Source organism: Manihot esculenta, chromosome 7 (genome assembly GCF_001659605.2).
Source record: "Manihot esculenta cultivar AM560-2 chromosome 7, M.esculenta_v8, whole genome shotgun sequence".
Classification (NCBI taxonomy): domain Eukaryota; kingdom Viridiplantae; phylum Streptophyta; class Magnoliopsida; order Malpighiales; family Euphorbiaceae; genus Manihot; species Manihot esculenta.
In genome coordinates this window covers 34,476,491-34,500,391 of record NC_035167.2, presented here as the reverse complement: position 1 = coordinate 34,500,391, position 23,901 = coordinate 34,476,491, and the positions used below count along the sequence as shown (strand labels likewise).

Sequence of the window (23,901 nt, the reverse complement as noted above, 5' to 3'; positions counted from 1 at the left end):
GAAAATTAATACTTTTAAAAATATTTAAATTATAGTCTTTAAATCAAAATGTAAAAAAAAATATATAAATATTATCATAAAATATATTTTTATATTAAATTAATTATTTATATAAATAAATACGACACATATAAAATTCATCAAATTTATTATTATTTTAATTTTAAATTTAAATTTATTTTAAATTCAATTATATATTATTTAAATTTATTTTATTATCGAAAATATATGATTGATTCTAATTTTTAATTTCAATGGTCTCCCACGTTGTGCTAATTTACATTATTAATATTTTATTTTATTTTTAATAAACAATAATAATTATATTAATATTAAATATTTTTATAGACAATCATAATTATTTATATTAATATAAATCGGGCCGCCTGAATTTTACTTGGGCATTAAGGAGTCATAGTCCAATCAAATTTAATGTTTAATCGTGTGAAAGAAACCAGCAAATTGTGAGCTGGTACTGTCCTTGTTTAGCTACAAAGAGGGACGAACATTTGTCAATTGTAACTGAAATTTTGAGTGAGAAAATTGAGAGAGCAGAATTTCGAGAGAAAAAATTATAGAGGATAGTCCCCACGAATTATAGAGGATACAAATGCTAAATGTAAATGAAAACTAACAAAATCCTCCATAGAAAAATCAGATACTAACTGAATTAATGCTGAAAAAAACAAAAAACACTAGCACATCCTAAGGAGCATTTCCTACGGGATAGATTAACAAAACTTCCAATGGTTATTGCAGTTTACACACTTCACATATGTTGTCATAGGCTCATCAGCACTCCTAGTTTGCATTTGATAATAGGTGGTCTTGCGTTGCCACATCGACCACACTTGAATTGATCCATTGTAGCTTTTGGGGCACCTCCAAGCTCAGAGTGGAACAAGGCTTTCTGTTTAATCTGTTCATTCTTCTGTTGCATTTCATCACTTGCCATTTCTTCTGAACTCAAGTGTACAATTCCCTCTGCCTTCGCTTGTCCAACAAGTATTTTTCTCCGAAAATCAGGATTTTTTGTGTCTTCAACGTTGGACATCAAGGATCTATACTTAGTCTTGAGGGCGCCATTAGAACACCCCAGTGTTTGAACAACACTGACTCAACAGAAACAGCAACTTGAACTGGGTCACAGGCATTTACTTCATCCCAAATATCTTCCTTAGCTTCGCTAGAGACCCTGCACAATATTGCCTCATAAAGTTGTTTCCGAATCCGATCTCGCATAGCATCATTACATTTTGGAATACGTAATACTGGAGCTGGTAGATTGCTGCTTCTCACAACAGTTTTAGACTCATCAACTTTGGCAGATTTTGGTGTACCATTCTAATCGATCTTCTCAAGCTTGAACGTTTCGGTCTTGTAGATTTCTCAACCTTTACATGGGTGGTCTTTTGAAGTTTCTCAGCCTTAACATTTTCTGCATTTCCTGGCTGAGCTTTGACAGAATTTATATTGTCCACATCTCCATTTTTCTTGTCAACAATTGTTTGCTCCAAAACCACATTTTTCCACAATGCAAAGATATCAGAAGCAAGATCCTGGATGTTCTTCCTAGGATGTTTGGTTAGAGGCCGCAGTTGCTTCCCAACCTGCAATTCGTCAATGAATTAATCTACACATAATGTTATTCCTCTTCTTTTACTTATCAGACATGCATATATGCAACAGTTGCTTATATTTATTATAAAATAAAGATTATTCTGGATGCTCCAATTTCTAAAAAGCATCATCTAATATAAGAAGCCACACATCAATCCTACTTACTTCTATAAAGAGTGTCATTATTAATCATTTCAAAAGGCGATTTTATTAAAATCTATCCTTTCATGGGTTCTCTTCGGATCTGAATCTACCCTCCCTTTCCTTGGAAGCTGCAGCTCGTTTGTGTGGTGTTTTTAATCTTATTGCTGTGCTGGGTTGTTTTTTATTTTTTTATTTTTTTTAATTGCATCGATTAATTTTTTTATATATATAGCACATTTTTTAGTGTGTTATTAGTTATTGATTAGTCATGGATTTACTCAAACAAATTTTTAGGAATATGGAGTATTTTATGGTAATTTATCCTGTATTTATCCTCTATTTTTAATTGAATAAAAATTGAGCTGAAAGGACCAAAAAAAATTTAATCAAAGTGTCATATGTTCACCGTCTTCTTTTTCAAGTTTTTTTTTTGTTGCATGGATTTTTTGATTTGACATTTGATATCAAAGTCTTCTTGTATGCCTAAATATATGCCGAGAAGAAGAAGCCATTTGCCATTAAGCTCTGCCAGGTCCGACAGTGGCGATTTGACACAACGACATTGCAGATGACGTCGCGAGAAGGGTGTATTACTCTCTAGTACATGTTGCTCACTAAGAGCAACTATTCGACATGGGCAATTAAAATAAAGATATACATAAAGGCCCAGAGTGTGTGGGAGGCTGTTGCATCTGATGATCCTGTAGAACCGCGTAAAAATAAGATGGCCTTGGCAACCATCTATCAAGAAATCACTGAAAAGACACTGTTGTAGTTTGGAGCGAAGAAGACCGCGAAGAAAGTATGGAATTCCTTAAGAACCATGCACCTCAGTGCGGCCCAGGTGACAAAGGTGAAAGCACATATTCTGAGATAGGAGTTTGAGAGTCTTCACATGGAAGATGACGAACCCGTCGATAATTTCGCCGGTAGAGTGTCTACCATCGTCAACAAGCTGTGCGGCCTTAGTTAAAAATTAGATGAATAGTACATAGTGAAGAAGATGTTGTGTGAAGTGTCACCGAAATTCATTCAAATTGCCTCTACTATTGAGGAGTTCGGTGATCTAAGGAGCAAGACAATGGAGGAAGTGATAGGTCCACTCAAGGCTCATGAAGAATGCCTACACCGCTACGATGCAAAAGGAGGTGAGTATGTACTCTTGGCACGCGCAGAGTGGAAGGCACGCAAGAAAAAGGTGAGCTCGAGAGCTGGTTCACCCGGAGAGCATGCTAGAGGGCATGATAATGGCGGTGCTCGTGGATGTAGTTGTGGGCGTGGCCATGGTGGCTCAAAGCATGGCCATGGACGAGGACGTGGCAATGATGAGAATTGGCGATCTTAGAAATTTGATATAAAAAAGGTACGGTGTTTCAATTGTAATGAGTTTGGGCACTTTGCGCTTAGCTGCAATGCAAACAAGAAGGAAGAGAAAGTTCATCTTGTAGAAAAACAAGATGATATTGAACCTTCACTTCTAATGGCTGATGCATGTGACTTGGTGCATTCTGATGACCTAGCATCGATTGATGTTTTGTTGAATGAAGAGAAGGTGAAATCCGAGTTTAAGAGTGATGAGTATGAGAGTACTATATGGTACCTTGACACTGGAGCTAGTAACCATATGACAGAGTATAAGAAAAATTTTATTGAACTTGATGAAACTATTCATGGCAAGGTGAGGTTTGGTGATGGATCAGTTGTAAACATCTGTTGCCGCGGAATCATGTTGTTTCAATGTAAAAATGGAGAAAAAAGGACACTCACAAATATTTATTATATACCAAAATTTAAAAATAATATTGCGAATATTGGGCAGCTGAATAAACATGGAGAAAAAAACAGTAATTGAGAGAGACTTTCTACATATCTTTGACAAGCAGATAAGATTGAATGCAAAAGTGAGGAAATCCAAAAACAGGTTGTATATGGTAAACATCATACATGTACAACCAGTGTGGCTCTTGCACGCCCATTACAGTCACTTAAATTTTCAAGCTCTCAAGAGTCTTACTAATACAAAAATGATGAATGGAATGCCGCACATTGAACAGGTGAACTAGTTGTGCAGCAAGTGTATACTTGCTAAGTAGCACCGCATCCCGTTTCCACAGTCAGCTAATTATCAAGCTAGCAACCACTAAAACTCATGCATGGCTACCTGTGTGAGCCAATCACACCCACAACACTGGTATTTTTTGTTACCGGTTGATGATTTCAGCAGGTACATACGGATTGAGATGCTTAAGAGTAAAGATGAAGCATTTGGGGCATTCAAAAAGGTAATGGTATGTGCAAAGAGGGAAATAGAGCACAAGTTGAAAGTATTTTGCACCGATCGTGGTGGTGAGTTCATGTCAAAAGCTTTCATTGAACACTGTGAGAAGCTTGGGATCAAACGACATTTGACGGCACCATATTCTCTTCAATAAAATGGTGTCGTTGAGCGTCGAAATCAAATGATCATGGCGATGACAAGGAGTCACTTGAAGAGTAAAGAGATGTCTGCGGCACGAATAGCAATCTATCTTCTAAACAGATCCCAATGAAGAGTGTAGAAGGGATTACACCGTATCAAACCTGGACAGGATGGAAGCCCAATGTATAGCACCTGCGGCACACACGAAAGATGAAGACAGATGTAATACAATGGTCTTATGGTCTTTATTAGTTATGAACCTTGGTCTAAGGTCTACAGAGTTTATAATCCAAAAATAAAAAGGGTGCATGTGTCTAAGGCCTACAGAGTTTATAATCCAAAAATAAAAAGGGTGCATGTGAGCAGAGATAGCTGAGAGTCTACTCTAAATAATATTGTATATAAAGCTAATCGCATCGCATCATAGGATCTGAAGAAAAAGCAAGCCCAGCGACAGAAAAGAAAAATGGCCGCTAGGATTCTAAATGATATTGTATTCTATCATATTTTTTCCAACAATTTCTCCCGAGCAAAACAAGTTACAAATGCTTGAAAACTCCATATGAACTTGTAGGAGCAACAAAAAAGAAGCCGCTTTGAAAAACACCGTATGAACTTAGCCGCTAGGATTGGGTTGGCTGGTCTTATCTGGAAGAGGCGACGGCAAGGACAGCTTAGAATAGAGCTGAAAACGAGAATGCAATGCAGATATAGAATAACAAAAGAGGCTTCGAGAAGTTAAGAGAGAGAGAGAGTTGGAGAAGGAAAGGATTTTGGGTGAGAGTTGGAAAGCTTATATACGTTGAATTCAAAGAGAAGTTGGAAACGGTAACTGAGTTGTAGGGCTTTTTCTGCAGTCACGGCCCGCATGACTTGGGCATTTCTTCCTTCTTTTCACCTCCTAAATAGGATCTCCTTTCTCTCTACTTTTATTTTGGGCTGTAGGTCTCTTCCTCCAAACATGGGACGTCTTATTTTACAGACTCCTCGTACGTGTACAATTAAAAAAAAATCCGAAGTATAATGCTAAAAATAGCTTAATAGTGTTTAAGATTTTTTCCCAAGTATAATGCTAAAAATAGCTTTGTAGTGTTTAAGTTTTCTCTAAAACTATAACATCTCAAGTTTAAGTTTTAATATATATAACTTTCCTTTCTTTTCAAAATCATTGTCTTTCATGCATTGAAGTGAACAATCTACTTTGTAAAAAATCTTCTCATGAATGCCATGTTGGGCATACAAATTTACAACTGCTTGTAGATACAAAACATGTGATAATGGACTCTGGTCCGGCCCTGATATAGGGGCATTGCTACCATTCTACTCTAAATGATCATCAAAATGCCCATAGATTGTTGAAATTGTAATCCGTACATCTTCCATGCATCTAGTTTTGTTTGTAAGCCAAAAGCTTATCAATGAGGTGTGACATTGACAGACACACGGTCACAAAGTATATACTAATATAACCACCACCCATTCCCTTTCTGAGTATTTGAAAGGTAAACTTGCTAGAGAACAACTTAACTTTGCTAAAACTTACTTTCCCTACGATAAAGAAAGTGTAAGCTTTGATTTTCCAAGAAGTCAAGGAAAATAGCCAACCAAACAAGTAAAATTTTAGCACTTCTTTGAAGTTTCTCAGTTGGGTTAACCCCAAATAATGCCTTAGATTAAGTACTTTAGGCTGTAAGGAGAGAGAGAGAGCTACACAAAAATTGAGGCAATTAAAATAATGCAACCATTCAGATTTAAAATTGTCCAGTCACCCCAGGAACTAAAGCCAAAAAGGCCTCAGCAATAACTAGAAAATGGAACAACATTATTCATACCAACTTCACTCATCATTTTTCATTGTCAGCCTGAAGAAAGAAATGAAAAAGTTATTCAGAAATCTGATCCCCTATTCAGTTTCCCCCAGGCTCCCCATTCTCGAAAAAGGTCTTCTTAATCCAATCAAATGGCTGAGAAAAGACAAAAGCAAAATGTTAAGATTGAATAAACATTATAAGAATGTGAGAAAGAAACCTATATTGGATAAGATTGTGAGAAAGAAACGCATATTGGAGTATGCAAAATCTTCTCTCATGTTTCCAGTCTTTTCTTTTAATGGAATGATAACAAAGTGCAAACTGATTTAATGATTTTAGGCATGTGAAGTAGCAAAGGCGAAGAATCGATTGACAAGCTTGGTACAAATGTTTCAGGTAAATACCATTTAAGCATTTTAAGAAAAGCCAATAAAATAAATTGTCATTACACAACAATTAATAATAAGCAAATAAACACAAGATTGGCTGGAAGGAAAAGTGTTAAAAAGTCGACACTAATTGGAAATGTACGTAAAAAACACAACTTGAGGAAAACACATTCGGCATTCAACCATCCGGGACTTCTCACTATGTACAAGCACATTTGCTGCACTAGGTGTTGCTCACAGATATTTACTTACGCAGACATATGTAGCAACTAAAAAGATACTGCTTTTTCCGTTGTTCTAAGCTATGCTCCAACATCAAAAATCTTGTCCTTTATTCTAAGCTCTTCTCCAAAGTGCTAAACTATATTTCAGAAGATATGAATATAGAAGGTGATTTTGGTGTAACAGTAAAGCTGGTCCATTTGTGAACTGAATGTAAGACTGGTTCATCAACCCTCTCCAGTGCCCACAAATGTGGGCTGTTTACTGCATTGGGTCACCTTTTTTTTAGGATGATACAAATACCCAATCGTAAGCACAAAGCCCTAGTCGCATAAAAACTAAATCCACATAAATTTACCACCATTATCACAAATACAAAAACCACCAGGTGAGTGAAACAAAGAATAGAAATAAAAAATAGAACCCAAAAAGAAAGGAACACAAGGAAATTTGCAAGAAGCAGAGAAGTATTATGGAATAATAAAATTGTCATTGAACATTCTCAAGTCCCGAACTTGCTTGTTATTCAGAGTAGATGGTGTGTTTCAGCTAAAAGACGCTCCTAACAAGCGTTGCTTTAGCTAGCAACCATGTTGTGCTATCACTACCAGTCTACTAAAACTGCTACTTCCAATATTTGCCAAAATTCTTCTGTTATAACAGGTTTCTCCCAGCTTCATGATAGATAGTCATTTCTTAAGCTCAAATCGAACAACAACGTTGCAGGAGGATTAAAAGAAAAAAAAGGAGAGAAACGGAGTCACTTGTAAAGGAGCATCTGACGATGGCAAATACATGAAACAACAGCAGATGGAACCACCCAAATGCAAGTGGCAAAATCTTAAAAACGAAGAGATTTCCATCCTAAAATACGCTATCGATCAAAGAAAATTGCGAGTATCAAAAATAAATATAAATAAGAAGTCAGATATAAGGAGATACCTGGATGAGATAAAGAGCAGCGGATGCGGCGGCGACGCCCCAGAAGGCGGCGGCCTGGACGTCAGTGGGTTGAGGACGAAGCCTAGGCTTCAGGAACTTGAAGATAGCTGTTTCTCCTGCCATTTTCGATTCGATTTGAGAACCCTAAAACCTTTAAAGCCGAAATATAACGATCGAAGATCTTTGCCTGCCTTCCTTTTCCAACCTTTGTGAATGGCAATCGGCGAATCTAACGCGTTCTTCGCGGATCTTATTGGATTATTTTCATTCCCTTGGTAGGCAAGACGCAGGAAAATGGTCTCATCTATATAGTGGACCGGGTCAGATTTTACATTGTTCCTTGAAATATATTCTTGAAAAGTAATAATAAATTTTACATTTTTAATGCGTACTAAATAAAAATTATATTGTTCTATCACAAAATACATTCTTGAAATTAATTTTTTTAATGTGTATTACACAAGAGTATATTAAAAAAATATAAAATTTATTATTAAAAAAATAACATAAAATTTAAAGAAAAATATAAAAAAGTATCTATACTATTCAGATGCCTAAAGTCCCGAAGGCCCTTAGTCGCGAAAGCCCTTCTTCCGTTTGGGTCAAGCCTTTAGCGGCTAGCCTGACCTTCTCCTCCTTTCTCCCATCAATTTAAGGCAATTAAATTTAGATATCCGTCCATTTCCACCATTCCTGGTTATCCCAATCTTTGGACAATTGTGCGACTTTGTGGGCAGAGGAAAAACCCTAGAATTTGAGTTTGTCGATTTTTCACTTTTAACATCTGTGATTCAATGTTTATTTTTATTAAAATAGTAACTATAATATTACATCCTTAATAAATAGTACTAATTTTTAAATACTATTAAAAATAAAATATTAATTTAATACAAAAAGTACTATTTATTAACAGCAAAATGTCACAAATACTATTCTAACACAAATTAAAATATAAATTTTGAAATAAAAATAATGAAAATACATAACATTTTTTTTTTTCTCAAAATTTATTACTTGAAGCTATATTAACAGTATTTCCATAATCCATGTGAAAAAACAAAACATTACTATCTGTTTGGGACAGGGGGAGCAAGTAACTTCCAAACAGGGTCTACATAATTCAAGTGCCATCTCCATTATTTAACAAAGAGGAATAATAAATACTCCATATATAATTGAAAACTTGATCGCTACAAACACATCATCCTATCCAATGCCAAACCTAACACACGGTTTACTTTACTGGCTTAAGCCACAAAAGTAGCTATCTGAAATGGTCCTCCCAGAAGCGCAGGTACAATTGACAACATCAACTACATAAACTTTAGAACCTAGCAAAAAGGACATGTCAGCTTTAATAAAAACTCAAGGGGAAAAACAAGGTTCAGTTCTTCTGGGTGCATATTCCCCTGAAATATTTTCTCTTGTACAATCATCTTGATAACCGATTAAATTGAGCTTGAGAGCTTGTTAGAGTTCCTTGTACTACTATCTGGTTTAGATCCTGGTTGCCCTCCAATAATGCCCCAAGACTCAAACTGCCTTTGTCGAGCTCTTGCCCTTTCTTTTTCTTCATCAGATTTCAATGAATAACAGTATGGACAAGAAACTCCATGCTCCCATTCCGGGGCTTCCATGTCAGCATCGCTCACTGGCTGCTTACATCCATAGCACAGCTTGAAAGTTCCTTGGGCTAAACCATGCTCTACCGAGACTCGCTTGTCAAAAACAAAGCACTCACCCACCCACCGGCTCTCTGACTTTGGGACTTCCTCAAGGTACTTTAGAATTCCACCTTCCAAGTGATAAACCTGCAAAGAAATAAGAAACAAAGTTTACAAATTGAACTGAGAGACTATATTGCAATATTTCTACAAGCAAACAAGGGCCAGAATTAACGACAGTGCTAAACGGAATATGACAATGTGTTTCATATTGGCTAGCTATCTGTTAACAGTGAAAACACTCTCTCTCGTTATACGCATTAGAATCAAGGGAAGAGACAAAAAAAATATGAAGGCCTGTTATATAGCATATGCATGCACAAGTAAAGCGCCATAGAGATTACAATGTCTCAACTCAGACAGCAAGAGGAAGCAAGCCTTCTACTTCATAGTAATGAATCCATGAAACTAGCAGGCCTTGTGGACTTCATGGCAAAAGACAACTAAAACAAATAATCTATATCAAAAAATGAATTAATAAAAAGAAAAGCCTATCACCTCTTTGAAACCTTTACTTAGGAGAAAACTTGAAGCTTTCTCACATCGAATTCCTCCAGTACAGTACATAGCAACTCGTTTTGGCATTTTTGGCGTGGAGCCCTCTGTTTCTGTATCACTGTTTCCATCTAAAAGATCCACCTCATCTGTGTCTGTAACAACTCGCAACTTATTTTTCACCCAAGAAGGGAATTCCCGAAACGATGCGGTACAAGGATCAACTGCTCCTTTGAACTTCCCAATTCTAGTTTCATAATTATTTCGCACATCAATAACCACCTGTGTGGTACCAATAACAAAATTAGATCAGATCAGCAAAGCTTAGGCAAGTGCAACCAAAATATTGAAAAGCAGAAATGTTGAATAAGTGGCTCACAGTATCTGGATCATCAATCAATGCATTCCACTCCTTTGGGTTCACATATTTCCCAACCCTTTCAATAGGTGACACGGTAGGCATTCCAAGAGTAACAATCTGCTTTAGCATAAAGAAGGACAACAATAAGAAAATCTAACTAGAACAACGAGAGAATTCTCAGGATGTAGGGAAAATTCCTTTGCAAAAAGCAATACCTCTTTCTTCAACTTCACCCTAACATGATCCCAACGAAATGGTGTATCCTCCCCTGCTGCTAGAGGAGAACTACTACCATGTCCATGATGGATAGCTTCCTCCTCAGGACTTACAGGTGTCTCCACCTGTCTTAGCCCCTTTAGTCTGTCATCACTCTTGATGAACTCAAGAACTTTTTCCACCGTCTCCCTGGTCCCACATATGCTTCCATTGATTCCCTCAGGCGCTAGAATGATACCGCCTGAAACACGCTGGTTAGGATCAGTTCAGTTAGCGTGATGGGAACATGATGGAGGAACTGAGTAGCAGAACGATAAGATGATTAGGCACACAAGTTGCAGGACATAGAAATGTCATGAGATTATAGTAGATTGATTATTTATGGAATGCCAACTTGGTCATTAATAATATTTAAATTCTGTTAATCTCATCATAATCATAAGAGTCTAGTAGGTTGATAATGTATTAATCAAATTTCCAATTCCACTAACCTTCTTCATCAGAATAAAATCTTAATCCCTAACAACTAATGGGGCTTGGATACATATGTAACATCTCCTATTTCAGGTTTGTTTTTCTATTCAGCGAGAAAGCAAATATCTTTAAGCACTTGAAGAATTCAGATACCGCAATCACGAGTTCAGCTAAATAAACCTACTTCTAAACCAGAATTGATAAATGAAATCCCAATTTGTTGAACTGTCAGAAAACAATTCTCAAAAAATTATTTACCCTACTTGCACATAGAAAGCAGTATACAAGGAAAATCAGAAGATATAATGAGAGCGAAGTACCAGTTCCTCACAGAGATGTTTCAAAGGCTTTCGCATATCCGCATAGTCGGGAAAATCAGCGAATTTATAGAATGACACCACCACCAGATAAGATTGAGGGTTAGGATCATTGAGTTCAGCCGTTCCCGAAGAGGGAATCGGATCAGCAGGAGCATACCCAGAAGCAGAGCAACACTTTGGGAATGTCATGTTTTGAAGGGATCTGAGAGAATAAAAAAGAGAGATCTTAGGAAATACAGGAAGGCGATGGTGAAAGGAACAGGGGATTTGAGAGCCTGGTTTGGAAACAAAGATAAATCTGGAGTGAGCAACAGGGTTTAAGAGATGAGAGGGAGATGATATCATCATCAGGGAGAGCAATGGAGGCGGCCTATACTTTATCATGGTACCTGGGCTTTCTCTTGGATAAGTTTTAAAAGGTGTTTTAATGTATTTTTATTTTTGCCCTCTGCCTCTCGAATGCATTTGAAGTTTTGAAATGGGCTGATGCTCAACTTGAAGACATGTTTAAGAAAAATATATTGAATAGATAGCCTTCATTATCAAAATTGCAATCTTTTTTTTTTTTTTTTTCTGAAAAGAACTTTTCTAATAGATAAAATTTTGATTTTAGCCTGAAAATATACCAATCGATTATTGGATTTAACTGATTTTATTTTGATTTTAATTTAAAATTTCTACTACCATTGCCAAGTTTCTTTTTAATGTATCATATTTTCCTTTTTAATTATTTTACTCCTAAAAAAACTCAAATTTAAGATTTATCTATTTATTTCTTTTTTTTATAAGCAAGAAATTTATTCATATTGAGTTCAAACAACAAAGCATGGATATACGCTTAATTAACATCTTATTTGGGAACGTTGTTAAAGGAAAGGAAAATAAAAGAAAGAAAATACAAAAAGAAAAATAAAACTAATAAAAAATGTTAGTTTCTTTCTTTAATTTGGATGTTAGAAAGGAAAATAAAAAAGAAAAGTTTTTTTTTTTTTTAAATAGTGAAATTCACATTTTGTGCTTTTATTTATAATTAAGATGACTGGTTATAGTATTATTTCCTTTTGTTATATTGTATATAGTAATTATAGTAACTTCTTTAATATTTTTTTTATTTTTTTATTTCATGAAGTGTGTGCATAACTTATATAAAACTATTGATTGTGAAGTGTGTGCACAACTTATATAAAATTAAAAATTTTATCAAAAGTATTACGATTCTATTTTATCTCAATTTTGTATACATATAAATTATTACGATTCTATTCTATCTCAGTTTTATATGCGTATTTTTTATTTGTGAGAAAAAAATATAAAGCCACAAAATAAATTGTTATAGGTATATAATATGGTATGAGTTTTGACTCGAAATCTCTTTAAAAACTTATTTAATGAGTTGTTGTTTTGAAATTTGACAATGGTCTAATTACATCCTAAACTTATATCTTCAATCCAAATATAAAATAAAGGATTAACACAGCTTAAGAATCCAATAGAGGTATATAAAGGACAACTGTAATACCCGGCTAGAGTCTGACATCGAAATTCTACAGTCCAGTGGAATCTTGGATGTCGAAACCCTCTAGAAGGATAATAGATATGTTTTTCTAAAGTGTTTTGGGTATGTTTAATGTTTTAAGTGTAAAGAAAATGAGTTTTTGAAAGAAAAGCACCAAGGAAGAAAAGCCAGGTTCGGCCGCCGAAGGTGATGTTCGGTCGCCGAACATGCATGGCTTTTGGCATCACGTTTGGCCGCTGAAGGTGGTCTGGCCAGCCACCTATAAAAGACTATAGGTCGGTGAATGGATAAGATTTTTCTTTCTATTTCCACGGACAGAGGTGAGACCATGATCTTCCTTGGGTGATCTTCATGTTTTCTCCAAATCTTTCAAAGTTTTGATGAGTTTTCATGTTGTTTTGAAGCTTTTGAGCTAAAAACCAAAGTTTTGAAGCTTGGAGATTTTGAGAGCGAGTTTCTCCATATCTCCACGTTAGGATCTTCTATCCTCTCGTTTTCAAGAGATAAGTGAAGATCCTTAACTTCTTTTCATGTTTTATGAAGGTTTTATGGAGTATTATGAGTAGAGATGCATGAGTAGGTTAAGTAGGGTTTTTGGTTGATTGTTGGTGAAAGCATGTTTATGTGTTGAGTTGTGATGTTTGTTGGGGTCTTAAGGTAGTTTTGGACCCTTTTGTGCATGTACTTGAGTATATGCTTGTTGTTGAGTTGTTGGTTGCATGATGAGTGAAGTTGGGTGAATTTTTGCATGAAGCAGAGCAGGGTTCTGCCTTACTGGAGAACCCAGTTTCGGCCGCCGAAGGAAGGTTCGGCCACCGAACATGCTAAGGAGGTGGTTTCGGCTGCCTAAGCTCGCCCCCGAAAGTTTGAACTTTCGGCTCTGGAGGGGTTTCGGCCGCTGAAAGTGCCGCCGAACATGCATGAGTTTCGTCTCTGGAAGGACTTTCGGCAGCCGAAGGTGCTGCCGAAAGTGTCTGAGTTTCGGCTCTGGAGGGACTTTCGGCGGCCGAACCTGCCGCCGAAAGTGCCCTGTCCAGCCTTCTTTTGCATGTTTTCCTTGATTGTTTTAGGATGTTTTAGAGGGTTTTTGGAGAGGTTTGTAGAGATGTTCTTGAGTTAGTTTGGTCCCTCATTTGAGTCCACCTGTGTAGGAACGGACCAAAGGAACTAAAGAGATCAGCAGTGAGCACTGCTTTAGAGTCAGTACAGAGTCAGCCAAAGATGAGTGGAACTAAACTTACTTTTTTTAATTGAGAAATCAAATGCTTTTAGCATGTTTCATGCACCATGAATATGCAATAGGTTGATTGCATTAGAATTCACGAATATGTTGCATTGCATTCTATGCTGTTGATGTGGATGGATAGTGGATGATTCATTAGTCTCTGAGAAAGACCAGATGCTCATTCTACGCCCTGGCACGAGCTATGAGGAAGACCAGGTGCCCATTCTACGCCCTGGCATGAGGTATGAGGAAGACCAGGTGCCCATTCTACTCCCTGGCACGAGTATAGTGTGTCGGGATTATTGGTGACATATTCATCCTTGCTGTGAATTGTATATGATATGATTCATTTCATTTGAGCATGTTTATTAACATGTTTTTTTTATTCTACTCACTGGGCTAGTATAGCTCACCCCTCTCCCTTAACCCCAGTCTTGCAGGTTCAGAGTTCAGGGGGAGTTCAGCAGGGTACAAAAAGAGTAAAAAGTAGTGTAATAGCATAGTGTGGACATGTAATTTTGTAAAAGAGATGTTTTGGTATTGTACAGAGTATAGTATTGTGCTTGACCCATATTTTTTGTAAATCCCTTTTTGTATACATGGTCTGTTTTATGTAACTATTTTCTTGATGAATATGAAACCCAGGCTTAACATAATAAGAGCTTAACCCGTCTAGAGCAATGATGAGAGCTCTAGTAAGGGGTTCTGTAGTACAGAGATAGTGCATGCACAGATTGAGTCTTGGTACAGAGCAGAGTTTTATATTTTTTACAGAAAATGTATGATCATGTATGGGATTTTACAGGTACACAGAAAATATAATAGGCTTGCGACGGATCCCAGCGACCTTAAGTCGATCTAAATCTTAGCGCCGATAGCGGTCCGATTTCCGGGTCGTTACAACAACTCGACAAGAGAGACAACTCAAAGCATTAGCAGAGCAGGCCACCACAAGCTGAGGAAGCTGCCAAGGATTTATCCACTTCATATTTGACCATAATAGCAGGCCTAATCCATCGAACCATACAAGCATCGTTGGAGGCATAAACCACGGCTACATCCCAAGACCTTTCATCTGGGAAAATAATTCATGGATTTTTTTATCATCAGAGGTTAGCAACATCTTGTGAGTACAATGGAGCTTACCAATTTTGAACACTCTAACCACTCCTTATTTTCATTTGCTCTATATATTTTTGGGTGCAGCAGCATATCGCCCTCTCATTGTCCTTGAATTTTAAACACTCTAAACAGATCGATCTTGATATCCTTAACTTGCCATGATTAATTTTAGTGTTATTAAACAAAAAAATCCGTTAATTAATCTATTAGCTTTATTCTAACAACTTCTCAAATTAAATTAATTTCATATCCTGTATATCTTTGTTGAAAGTTTTCTCTCTTTAATTTTGATGCCATCTTCTTGTTATTTCAACTTAATTTTGAACTTGTATTTGTATAGTAAGTTATCTCAAATTAAATGACTATCAAGTTGCTCGTAATTATTAATTAATATTTACTATTTGATCACTAAATATTAACCTTTAACATTTCATTTGATGAACTGTTTAATTTTACAAAATATTTTAAAATATTTTGTAAAATTAAGTAATTAATTTTAATAAATTATAAGGATTTGATAGTAATTTCCTAAAGTTAAAGACTATTCTCCCACTAATAAAAGGTAGTCAAATTAAGGTCTAAAGTTATCGAGTTTATTGAATTTTTTTTTTTTTCAATACTAAGCTTAATTTGATGACTTAATAAGTTAAGTAACCTAGCTATAACAATAACAATAACAATAACAATGGTGGATATTTTAAGAAAAACATGAAAAATAAAGCATCATTGGGACTTCATTCAACATCAGGAAGAAGGTGATTTTAGTTGTATTATTGTGTACTCTTTTTTTTTTTTTTTTTTTTTTTTGTGAATTCAATTTTTAATTGTAAGCTTTGCTATGGAAGAGAATTTAACATTAATATTTTATTCTAACAACGATTTCAATAACTATTAATTATTAAATAAAGTCTAGATATTTGAAATTTTAATTATATTGAAAATCCTTGTTTAATTGAACGGTCAAAAAAGATAATAGCTTTGAAGATACCTCAATTTTCCAATCCAACTTAACTTTAGCTACTAGAACATTAATTTATTCCAAGCATTCGAGAAAAGAGATAAGGAGAAAGGAGCATCAGCATTGCCTCATTATGAAAACGTCACCCCACCCCTCGTAAGCGTTTTGATACAATTTATCATATCATCAACGCTCCTTCCTTCCACTTTCCTTTAATTTTCTTCCATATTTCTCCATCCTCTTTCTTGCTAAAGCCCCAATAACTCTCATAAAAGCCTATCCCCAATCTCCTCCTACTCTCCATTATATACAGCATATATATGCCAAAAACAAAGGAAAGCAGCGAAAAGTCGAAAACATTTCTTGATACTGCCCGCAAATGGCCGCTTCTTGTACTGGAAAACTATCATCAAACAGGGAAAGGGCGGCAAGAGAGCTCGTTCAAGGCCAAGAATTTGCAACCCATCTTCAATTTCTTCTCAAGAAACATTATCCAGATGATGGGTTGCTCTCAGCTGATGAGCTTGTGGTCAAGATCATGAGATCTTTCACTGAAGCTCTTTCCCTGGTAACTTGCTATGATTTTGTTGAGAATTTTCAGAATCAGACAACTTCACAAGTGGACTCAGTTTGTTGTGATGACCGGAAATCTGAAGATTCGGGCGAGAGCAAGAAGAGGGCAACTGCCAAGGAAAGGAGGGGATGTTACAAGAGAAAGTAAACTTAATTCAAGATGCTTTTCTTAAATTATTGTACTATTAATTTTACTTATGAAAATTAACACCAGAAGCTTTTCTTTTTGTTCTTCTTGGTTCAGGAAGATTTCACTGTCATGGACAACAGTCTCAGCTACAACAGAAGATGGTTATGCGTGGAGAAAATATGGGCAGAAACAGATCCTCAACACCAAATACCCAAGGTAGTAATGCTTCTTTTTCTGTTTCATGGATTGGAATCTTAAAAGAAAAACTAAAGGAGAAAAGGGTGTGTGAAATTAAACCCACTTTTTAATTTGTTTGATGGACACACAGGAGCTACTTCAGGTGCACCCACAAGTACGATCAAGGATGCAAGGCAACGAAGCAAGTCCAGATAATGGAAGAAGATCCACAAATGTATGGCACCACTTATATTGGTCACCATACCTGCAGAGATATTCTCAAGGTTCCACAAATCATCACACCACCAGATTCTTCTCCTGGTCATGAATCTTATATGCTCACTTATTCCAATTCAAACAATACTCCTACCCAATTGGATCATCAACACCATCCATTTACTTGGTGTCCATCCACCATGATTAAGCAAGAATATAAGGAAGAGACGCCAAGTGATCTCACAGATGAGCTTTCATCTTTGGACTCCATGTGGAAGGATCTTGAAGCATTTGAGCAAGCTGATCATTACAGGGCAGTTGCTTCTACAGAGTGTACGGAAACTGCTTCTCAAAGCCTGGACATGGATTTCGCAGTGAGCTCCGTTGAATTTAACGGCGATTTTCACTTTGATGAAAGTGAGTTCAACTACCTAAGCAAATAAGGTAGACGGCTGTAGTTTTACCCTGCTATGTATAGATGTTGACATTGAAGAGGTAATCTAGATTTGTGGAATAATTAGGCTGCAAGATTTTCCTTTAGATTTGTGGAATAATATTTAGGCTGCAAGATTTTCCTTTCTAATCCTAAAATTCTGCTGTTCACATTGAAAGAGAGATGTTGTATTACTCTGTGGGAGCCTTAATGGGGACAGACAATTTTGCTTTATCATATTTGTTAGGCAATCATCATTCTTAAATGTGTCAGCATGATATTAATTCTTTAAGTTTTACTATTCAATTCATTTCATCAACAACATTTATAAAATTAACCATTAGATTTGGAGATAATAATAAATCCGATATTTAACTCAGATTGAATTCTATTATTACATGTAATTGGAATGGTTCAAATTTTAAAAAACAATTTTTTTTTCTTTTTTGTGTTTTCTGAAACTAACACACACCAAATGGAAACTAAAGAGAGAAGGTGGCATAGTAAATGGGGGCAGTCAACCACCATAGTCGAATACTGTAGAATGATAAGAGGAGACACAAGTATTTAAAGGATAAAGATGAAGATGGATGATGGAAAAGGAACAAGAAACAAATTGATTTGAGATTTTTCAATCTTTAAGAAGCCAAGCCAGTAATTGAAATTCCAAGTAAGTGGTCCCTTAGAATGTGGAAAATGAACAGGGAAGATTCTGCATGGATCCACAAATCTGCTTCTAGGCCTTCAAAGTCACAACAATATAAAAACCTCTTTGCACCCTAATCCTTATCATTCTTATGCATTTTTAAAATATTCAATTTATTATAAAAGAAATAGTAATTTTAAAACTTCATAAAATCTCACTTTTTTTTAATAAATTGAAGATTTTTAATATTTTCTCTTTTATTTATAATTCCTCTTAATTTATCTATTTTAAAAAATTATCATCTATGTCATGTAAAAAAAAAATTCAACCGATTTTAATGTCAGGTCCAACGGAGTAAAATTCAATTATATGAAAGTCTATGAACCATACAACTTTCAGGGATAGAGATTCTTTGTTGGGGAATTTTACATTTGTGGAATTAGTCTTAGAACAAAGCTTTGACAATTTGACTGATCCTTCTAATAATTTATATTTTCTCTGAATTTTCCTAATAAAGCTATTTTTTTATTGATCTAATTAATTTTTTTAAAAAAACCAACTCTCTGTATATATTTTTAATAATAATAATTATTGTAAAAAATGCTCAAGTTTTAATTAAAACACATTAGATTTTTAAATGATGTGCTGGTCATTCAATAGGTGCGTGGTTTATATAGTATTCCTCATCTTAGTCTAATCATAGAATTAATATGTGCAAATTGAGCTTATAAGATATCCTTTCTTTCGACTATTTAGAAATGATTCTATTGATAAAAATTATTTTTAAAAAAAAAAAACAAAAAGAGAAAACAATAATTACAAGTAAGTGGAATAATATTTTCCGAAAAAAAGGCAAAGTGGAAGAATTAACCACCTAATCTAATACAAAAAAATTTAAAAGTTGCCATATGGCCATTTATTTTATTTTATATATTTTTATTATACAAAATTTGTCTTATCTTATTAAATAGTAATTTTATTTAAATAATTTTAACTACTAAAACTACATTTTATTTAAAAATTATTTTTACTATATTTATTTAAAAGTTTTAAGTTTTCAATTTAGGTATTATAAAACTATTCTCATATCACAACATTAAATTTACTAAAAAATAATAATGAAAACATAATTTATCTCTAATGATAATTTGCTGGTATACGTTATTTTTATTAATTAAGTTTGCATAATAATGTGATTATTTATAAATTAGTATTTATATTTAATATTAGTGAACAAGGTGCAATCAAGTTTTTCCCGTGGTCTTTTAGTGACTCGATGCTTTCGCATTTTTCTCTTCCTTAAATCTAACTTCTTCTTTTTCCTTACTCCATGGAAGACAATCTACGTCAATTGACTATTGATGAAGGAGAAGATGTCGCCTCTAACGATGTCGCCTCTAACAATACCCTTACGAATGTTAATTTGATAGATAATAGTAAAGCGGCTCATCTCGTCAAAGGTCGGGATAGCCGAAAGTAATGATCGTCCTGTATTGGAACTGCCGAGGACTCGGCAATCCTCGGACTCGGTAATCCTCGGACAGTTAATGCATTGAAGGATTTGGTTACTAATTACAAACCGTACATTTTATTTTTTATGAAAATAAAAGTTCTTAGTTCTCGTATGGAATTTTTTCGTAATTTTTTATATTTTGATGGTTGCTTCTCAGTCAATAGACAAGGATTTAGAGAAAACATTTCGTTAATGTGGAAGAGTCATGTGTTTATTTCTGTGGTTGGTTTTTCTTCAAATTTTATTGATTTGTTTGTTTTGGAAGGTAATGTTTAATGGAGATTTATTAGTTATTATGAGTTTCAGGAATCGCAACTAGCGTCAGTCTTGGAATCTTATCTCGTAGAAGTTTTCTTTCGTGGCTTTGTTCGAGAGATTTTAATGATTTATGCTCGAGAGATGAGAAAGAAAGAGGAGCATCTTTATCAAATTATCTTATGCAGAAGTTTGATTTTGAATGATTGTAAATCTTTAGTAGACTCTAAAACTGATATTTCTGTTAGATGGGTTCATCATAATACTACTCTAACTACTCATACTTTGGTTAGAAAGTCTATTAGGTATAATTGTCTTTCTGTTTGAGATTCTTTCTGTTTGAGATAATATCTCTCATTGTTTGATGGAATTTTATTAATATAATAAGTAGTTTTGCTTAAAAAAATATATAATTCGCTTATATTATAAATTTTTAAATAATATTAATTATATATATATATATATATAATAATGATATTCCTATAAATATAAATTTGATCATATTACAATGAAGTATTAAACGTGCAAGACTCGTTGATTAAGACGAATTATATTAAATTTAGCATCATCTAATGAAATATTAATATGTTAATATGAAGCATAAATTAATATAATAAGAAAATTTATAACATCTAATAATTTAAATGTATATTATAGATTTAGATTCAAGTTTTCATATCTCAATCTCAATGATATCCAGATCCATTACTAGGACGGAGGCCTGATAGCTTTTTTGTGAGCTTTCAATTACGTCTTTATGCGGAGGCTCTTGTATGTGGCTCTAGGCCATCCTTTTCTTTGATTCAGCAGCAATGAAGTACAACTTTAAAAAAAATAAAAAAATAAAAAAAACACTATGACCCAAGGCAATTAATAACCAATGAATAAAGTTCTAACTCCCACAAAATGAAGTGAAAATCAAGATTATTTTTTCTTGTCCCCTGCTGCTTCCTATTTTTCCATGGAAGTGAAAATCAGTTCCATGCTGTTGCTACTGCTGCTGCCGGAGTTAAACATCACATCAGCCATATCTGCTACAAGATATTCAACTTCTTTACCATATCGGACAGTGGAGGGACCTGAACCGCTGCTGCCTCCACTCCCTCCACCACCTAGTCTAAATTGCAGCCGTGGTGGAGGCTGAGCAGCCATACTTTGAGTCACCTCCTGGGTAATAACTGGTGGTGGAACAGATGGTGCTGTATCAGACATGTGGCACGTGTGATCACCTCTGTATGTAACTTCAAATGTGTAGGGATCATCATCTAGTCGCTGAACTTGCTTCTTGGCTGGACATTGGTACAGTTTTAAATGTGTGCACCTGTAGTAACTCCTGAAAGAGACAGCACATATATACACAGGTTCCAAAAAGGAAAGTGTTAATGGCATTATATACAATATATATTTAAAGATCCAATTGAGTCGATTGATTTTTCAAAAATGTAGAATATTCTTCCAAGCTAGTCCACATGGAAAAGGATCTTACATTGGGCGTTTACTAACTAGTTGTATGTATGGGTCAGATGACTTGAGCTGTTAGTGAGTCAATGACTCCATCTTAGTTGCTTCCGTTCTAAGTCAATATCTTTTGGTTTAGAAAAGATTGGTAAAAACATGGCTTGAAAATTTTACGATTACGGGTTAATGTGTCACACAAGGCATCGGAGTGAAATTTTTTAGTTACCTTGGGAACCTTGACCCTAGTATTTCTTTCTGGCCATATTTCCTCCATGTGTAGCCATCCTCTGGTGGGATTTCAGTATTTCCCATCCGAGGTGCAGCTGCCCTTATCGTCCTATACTCTTCATCGTCCTTCCTGCCAAATGAAACCACAAATGCCTAATATGGGTTAGCTTTGCATGGAAAAGGATAATTTAACCCCATTCTAAAACTACCATTTTTATAAAGAAAATCTCATGCAATTTATCATCTGAAGTTTAAAGAAATTTAAGCAACCAAATAGCGTGGTACGTTGCCTTTTTCTTTCTTTTCAAGAAACTAGCAGCTTAGAATTGCTTTTTTCCTCGTGAAATGCCTTTGCATTCAGACAATATTTTCCTTTAACGCTTTGAACGATTCGTTTGTTACTAAGAGATGTTTGAGACAAAAGCACTGCCCGCCACTCGTTGACACTGTTCTAGGTTTTCAAAGATGATTCACATCGTAAACCACAAGATACGGAGAAGTTATATTATATGGTAGTAGAACAAGTAGGCATTGAAGAAGTTCTACCTTCTTCGCTGTCTTTGCGTCGATGATGAAGCCATTGCTTGAACATCTCTGCTACCCAATTCCATAGCCAGATTTGCTGACCCCATTTGTGTTCCACCTGCTGCCTGCTTATTCTCCATCCCTGAACTGATGCCAATCCTCTCAGCCTCCAGTTGTGAGTGTTGCAACTCCATCATTTTAGTCCTAAGCCAATATTCCTGTAATCTTGGATCGATCTGTGGTTGCTGCTGCAGCTCTCGGAACAGCATCTGAGGAAGGTCTTGATGTGCATTTAACCTCTCCCTAGCAGAAATGAAAACCCTAATGATTTCATCTAAATTAGAAAGCATGTGTTGGTAATTGTGGGTGGCTAAGTTTTGTAGGGTTGGTTCAAGGTCTTTAGCTAACTTCATCCCTTTAAGAATCAAAGAAATGAACTCATTCATAGTTTAAGCTTCGCTAAGAAATACCTCTTGGGTTGTGTTGGAATTGAACATGGAAAGTGCATAAAGGATATTTATTTAAATGAGGAATGTATTAATGGAGTATTTTGGTGTGGCCCGCTGGTTCTTCGTAGTGGAGACAAGTGGAATTAGCAGATGTATTCAAAGTATTTTATGTTTGTTTTACACGGTACAGAAAAATTGTCACTTGGAAAATAAGACCAAGTCATCGGTCTCCTTGGTATGCATTTGTCTCTTAGGGCATAAGACCATATGTGCCCTATAGAAACCACAACCAATTTGTATTTTTAGACCTGGAACTGGAAGAATTTTTCTAGATCTGAAGCTATGACTGATGCCAATGGAATTCCTCCTGCAGCTTCTAGGTTGTGTGAATAATTTCTAGGCCATTTACCTTCCTCAAGTTTCAATACTTTATCAATGAACTCTTTATATATTTTGAATGTTTAATAACCAAACTAACTTGGTCATGACATTCTGGTCCCACCCTCCAAGAAACCTGTATCTTGCCCATATGGCCATGCACGTGTACACTGATGGATTAAGTTGATGAACAAACATCCCATAATAATTTCCTTGATTTACTCCGAAATCATTGGTCCATTTTCCATTTTATAGACTTGGGTTGAAAGCTTATAATCTATGATATTTCACTATCTTATAAAGAAATTAAGAAACGCAAAATGCAGGGAATTCATCACCTGGCTTTCTGAGCTTTGGCTCCTCCCTCAAGAAACCAAAAGTGTGTAGAAGGTTGATTTTATCTCTTCATCAATTATTTCCATGAGATTGGTCCTTTCCTTTGGAAAGAGGTATATGTTAAGGATCTGCAAAGCAAATCATAAAAAAATTGCAAAAGGGGACTCAATTCAACTTTATTAATATTTTCTATATATAGCAATTTGGTAGAATTTGTTTGAGGAATATATAATTATTGTTGTAAACCAAACTAAAAATTGAAATTACTTAAAAATTAAAATCAAGTCAAACTGTTATGCACAAAAATCAAATTGATTGAACTAAATTGGTTTAATAAAATTTTTCAGTTTAAGCCCATAACTGTAGGTACAGAGAGCTCATGTGAATTACAGACTATGAGTTGAGAGACACAGACTAATTAAGAGCTGAATTATAATTAGACCAAGATCAACCTGATTCAATCTAAAATCAAAACTGATAAAACATGTATCTAAACCTAACAAAAGACAAATTGAAATAGGTTGGTTTAGATATGTTAAAACCAATTGTTTTACTATTTTGAAAAAAAATATATTTTTTTTTAATAATTGAATTTGATCAAACTTGATTATTTTGTATAAGGAAAA

General features: G+C 35.0%; 3 protein-coding genes, 1 long non-coding RNA gene and 1 pseudogene across 4 annotated transcripts; 1 reads left to right on the top strand and 4 right to left on the bottom strand.

The window, feature by feature from the left end:
• Positions 1-423: 423 nt before the first annotated feature.
• LOC110619097 lies at positions 424-1,628 on the bottom strand (annotated as a pseudogene).
• Positions 1,629-5,901: 4,273 nt separating this feature from the next.
• On the bottom strand, positions 5,902-8,100 carry LOC110618647. Its single transcript, XR_002488539.2, has 2 exons — positions 7,548-8,100; positions 5,902-6,147 (listed from the first exon to the last, which is right to left on the bottom strand). It is a non-coding gene; the product is annotated as an uncharacterized LOC110618647 (long non-coding RNA).
• Positions 8,101-8,701: 601 nt separating this feature from the next.
• Positions 8,702-11,593, bottom strand: LOC110619839 (rhodanese-like domain-containing protein 7). The gene is made up of 5 exons (XM_021763407.2): positions 11,138-11,593; positions 10,343-10,594; positions 10,146-10,244; positions 9,770-10,048; positions 8,702-9,358 (listed from the first exon to the last, which is right to left on the bottom strand). Exons 1-5 carry the CDS (start codon positions 11,519-11,521, stop codon positions 8,996-8,998), a joined length of 1,377 nt encoding a protein of 458 aa, XP_021619099.1. The 5' UTR covers positions 11,522-11,593; the 3' UTR covers positions 8,702-8,995.
• Positions 11,594-16,181: 4,588 nt separating this feature from the next.
• Positions 16,182-17,721, top strand: LOC110618630 (WRKY DNA-binding transcription factor 70). Its single transcript, XM_021761805.2, has 3 exons — positions 16,182-16,675; positions 16,776-16,877; positions 16,990-17,721. The coding sequence occupies exons 1-3, from the start codon at positions 16,338-16,340 to the stop codon at positions 17,495-17,497; spliced, it is 948 nt and encodes a 315-aa protein (XP_021617497.1). The 5' UTR covers positions 16,182-16,337; the 3' UTR covers positions 17,498-17,721.
• A 2,905-nt stretch (positions 17,722-20,626) lies between these two features.
• On the bottom strand, positions 20,627-22,583 carry LOC110618450 (WRKY transcription factor 55). Its single transcript, XM_021761582.2, has 3 exons — positions 22,134-22,583; positions 21,586-21,717; positions 20,627-21,234 (listed from the first exon to the last, which is right to left on the bottom strand). Exons 1-3 carry the CDS (start codon positions 22,556-22,558, stop codon positions 20,853-20,855), a joined length of 939 nt encoding a protein of 312 aa, XP_021617274.1. The 5' UTR covers positions 22,559-22,583; the 3' UTR covers positions 20,627-20,852.
• Between the last annotated feature and the right edge of the window lie 1,318 nt (positions 22,584-23,901).

What these genes read in the sequence shown, in the direction of transcription:
- LOC110619839 (XM_021763407.2), bottom strand. Translation starts at nt 11,521, where the DNA reads ATGATAAAGTATAGGCCGCCTCCATTGCTCTCCCTGATGATGATATCA. An exon ending in AACATCTCTGTGAGGAACTG is followed by an intron (nt 10,595 to 11,137) that starts GTACTTCGCTCT and finishes GATCCTAACCAG; the next exon opens with CGTGTTTCAGGCGGTATCAT. An exon ending in GGGTGAAGTTGAAGAAAGAG is followed by an intron (nt 10,245 to 10,342) that starts GTATTGCTTTTT and finishes ATGCTAAAGCAG; the next exon opens with ATTGTTACTCTTGGAATGCC.
- LOC110618630 (XM_021761805.2), top strand. Translation starts at nt 16,338, where the DNA reads ATGGCCGCTTCTTGTACTGGAAAACTATCATCAAACAGGGAAAGGGCG. An exon ending in AGGGGATGTTACAAGAGAAA is followed by an intron (nt 16,676 to 16,775) that starts GTAAACTTAATT and finishes TTCTTGGTTCAG; the next exon opens with GAAGATTTCACTGTCATGGA. An exon ending in CTCAACACCAAATACCCAAG is followed by an intron (nt 16,878 to 16,989) that starts GTAGTAATGCTT and finishes ATGGACACACAG; the next exon opens with GAGCTACTTCAGGTGCACCC.
- LOC110618450 (XM_021761582.2), bottom strand. Translation starts at nt 22,558, where the DNA reads ATGAATGAGTTCATTTCTTTGATTCTTAAAGGGATGAAGTTAGCTAAA. An exon ending in ACGCAAAGACAGCGAAGAAG is followed by an intron (nt 21,718 to 22,133) that starts GTAGAACTTCTT and finishes TTCATTTGGCAG; the next exon opens with GAAGGACGATGAAGAGTATA. An exon ending in CTAGGGTCAAGGTTCCCAAG is followed by an intron (nt 21,235 to 21,585) that starts GTAACTAAAAAA and finishes TGTCTCTTTCAG; the next exon opens with GAGTTACTACAGGTGCACAC.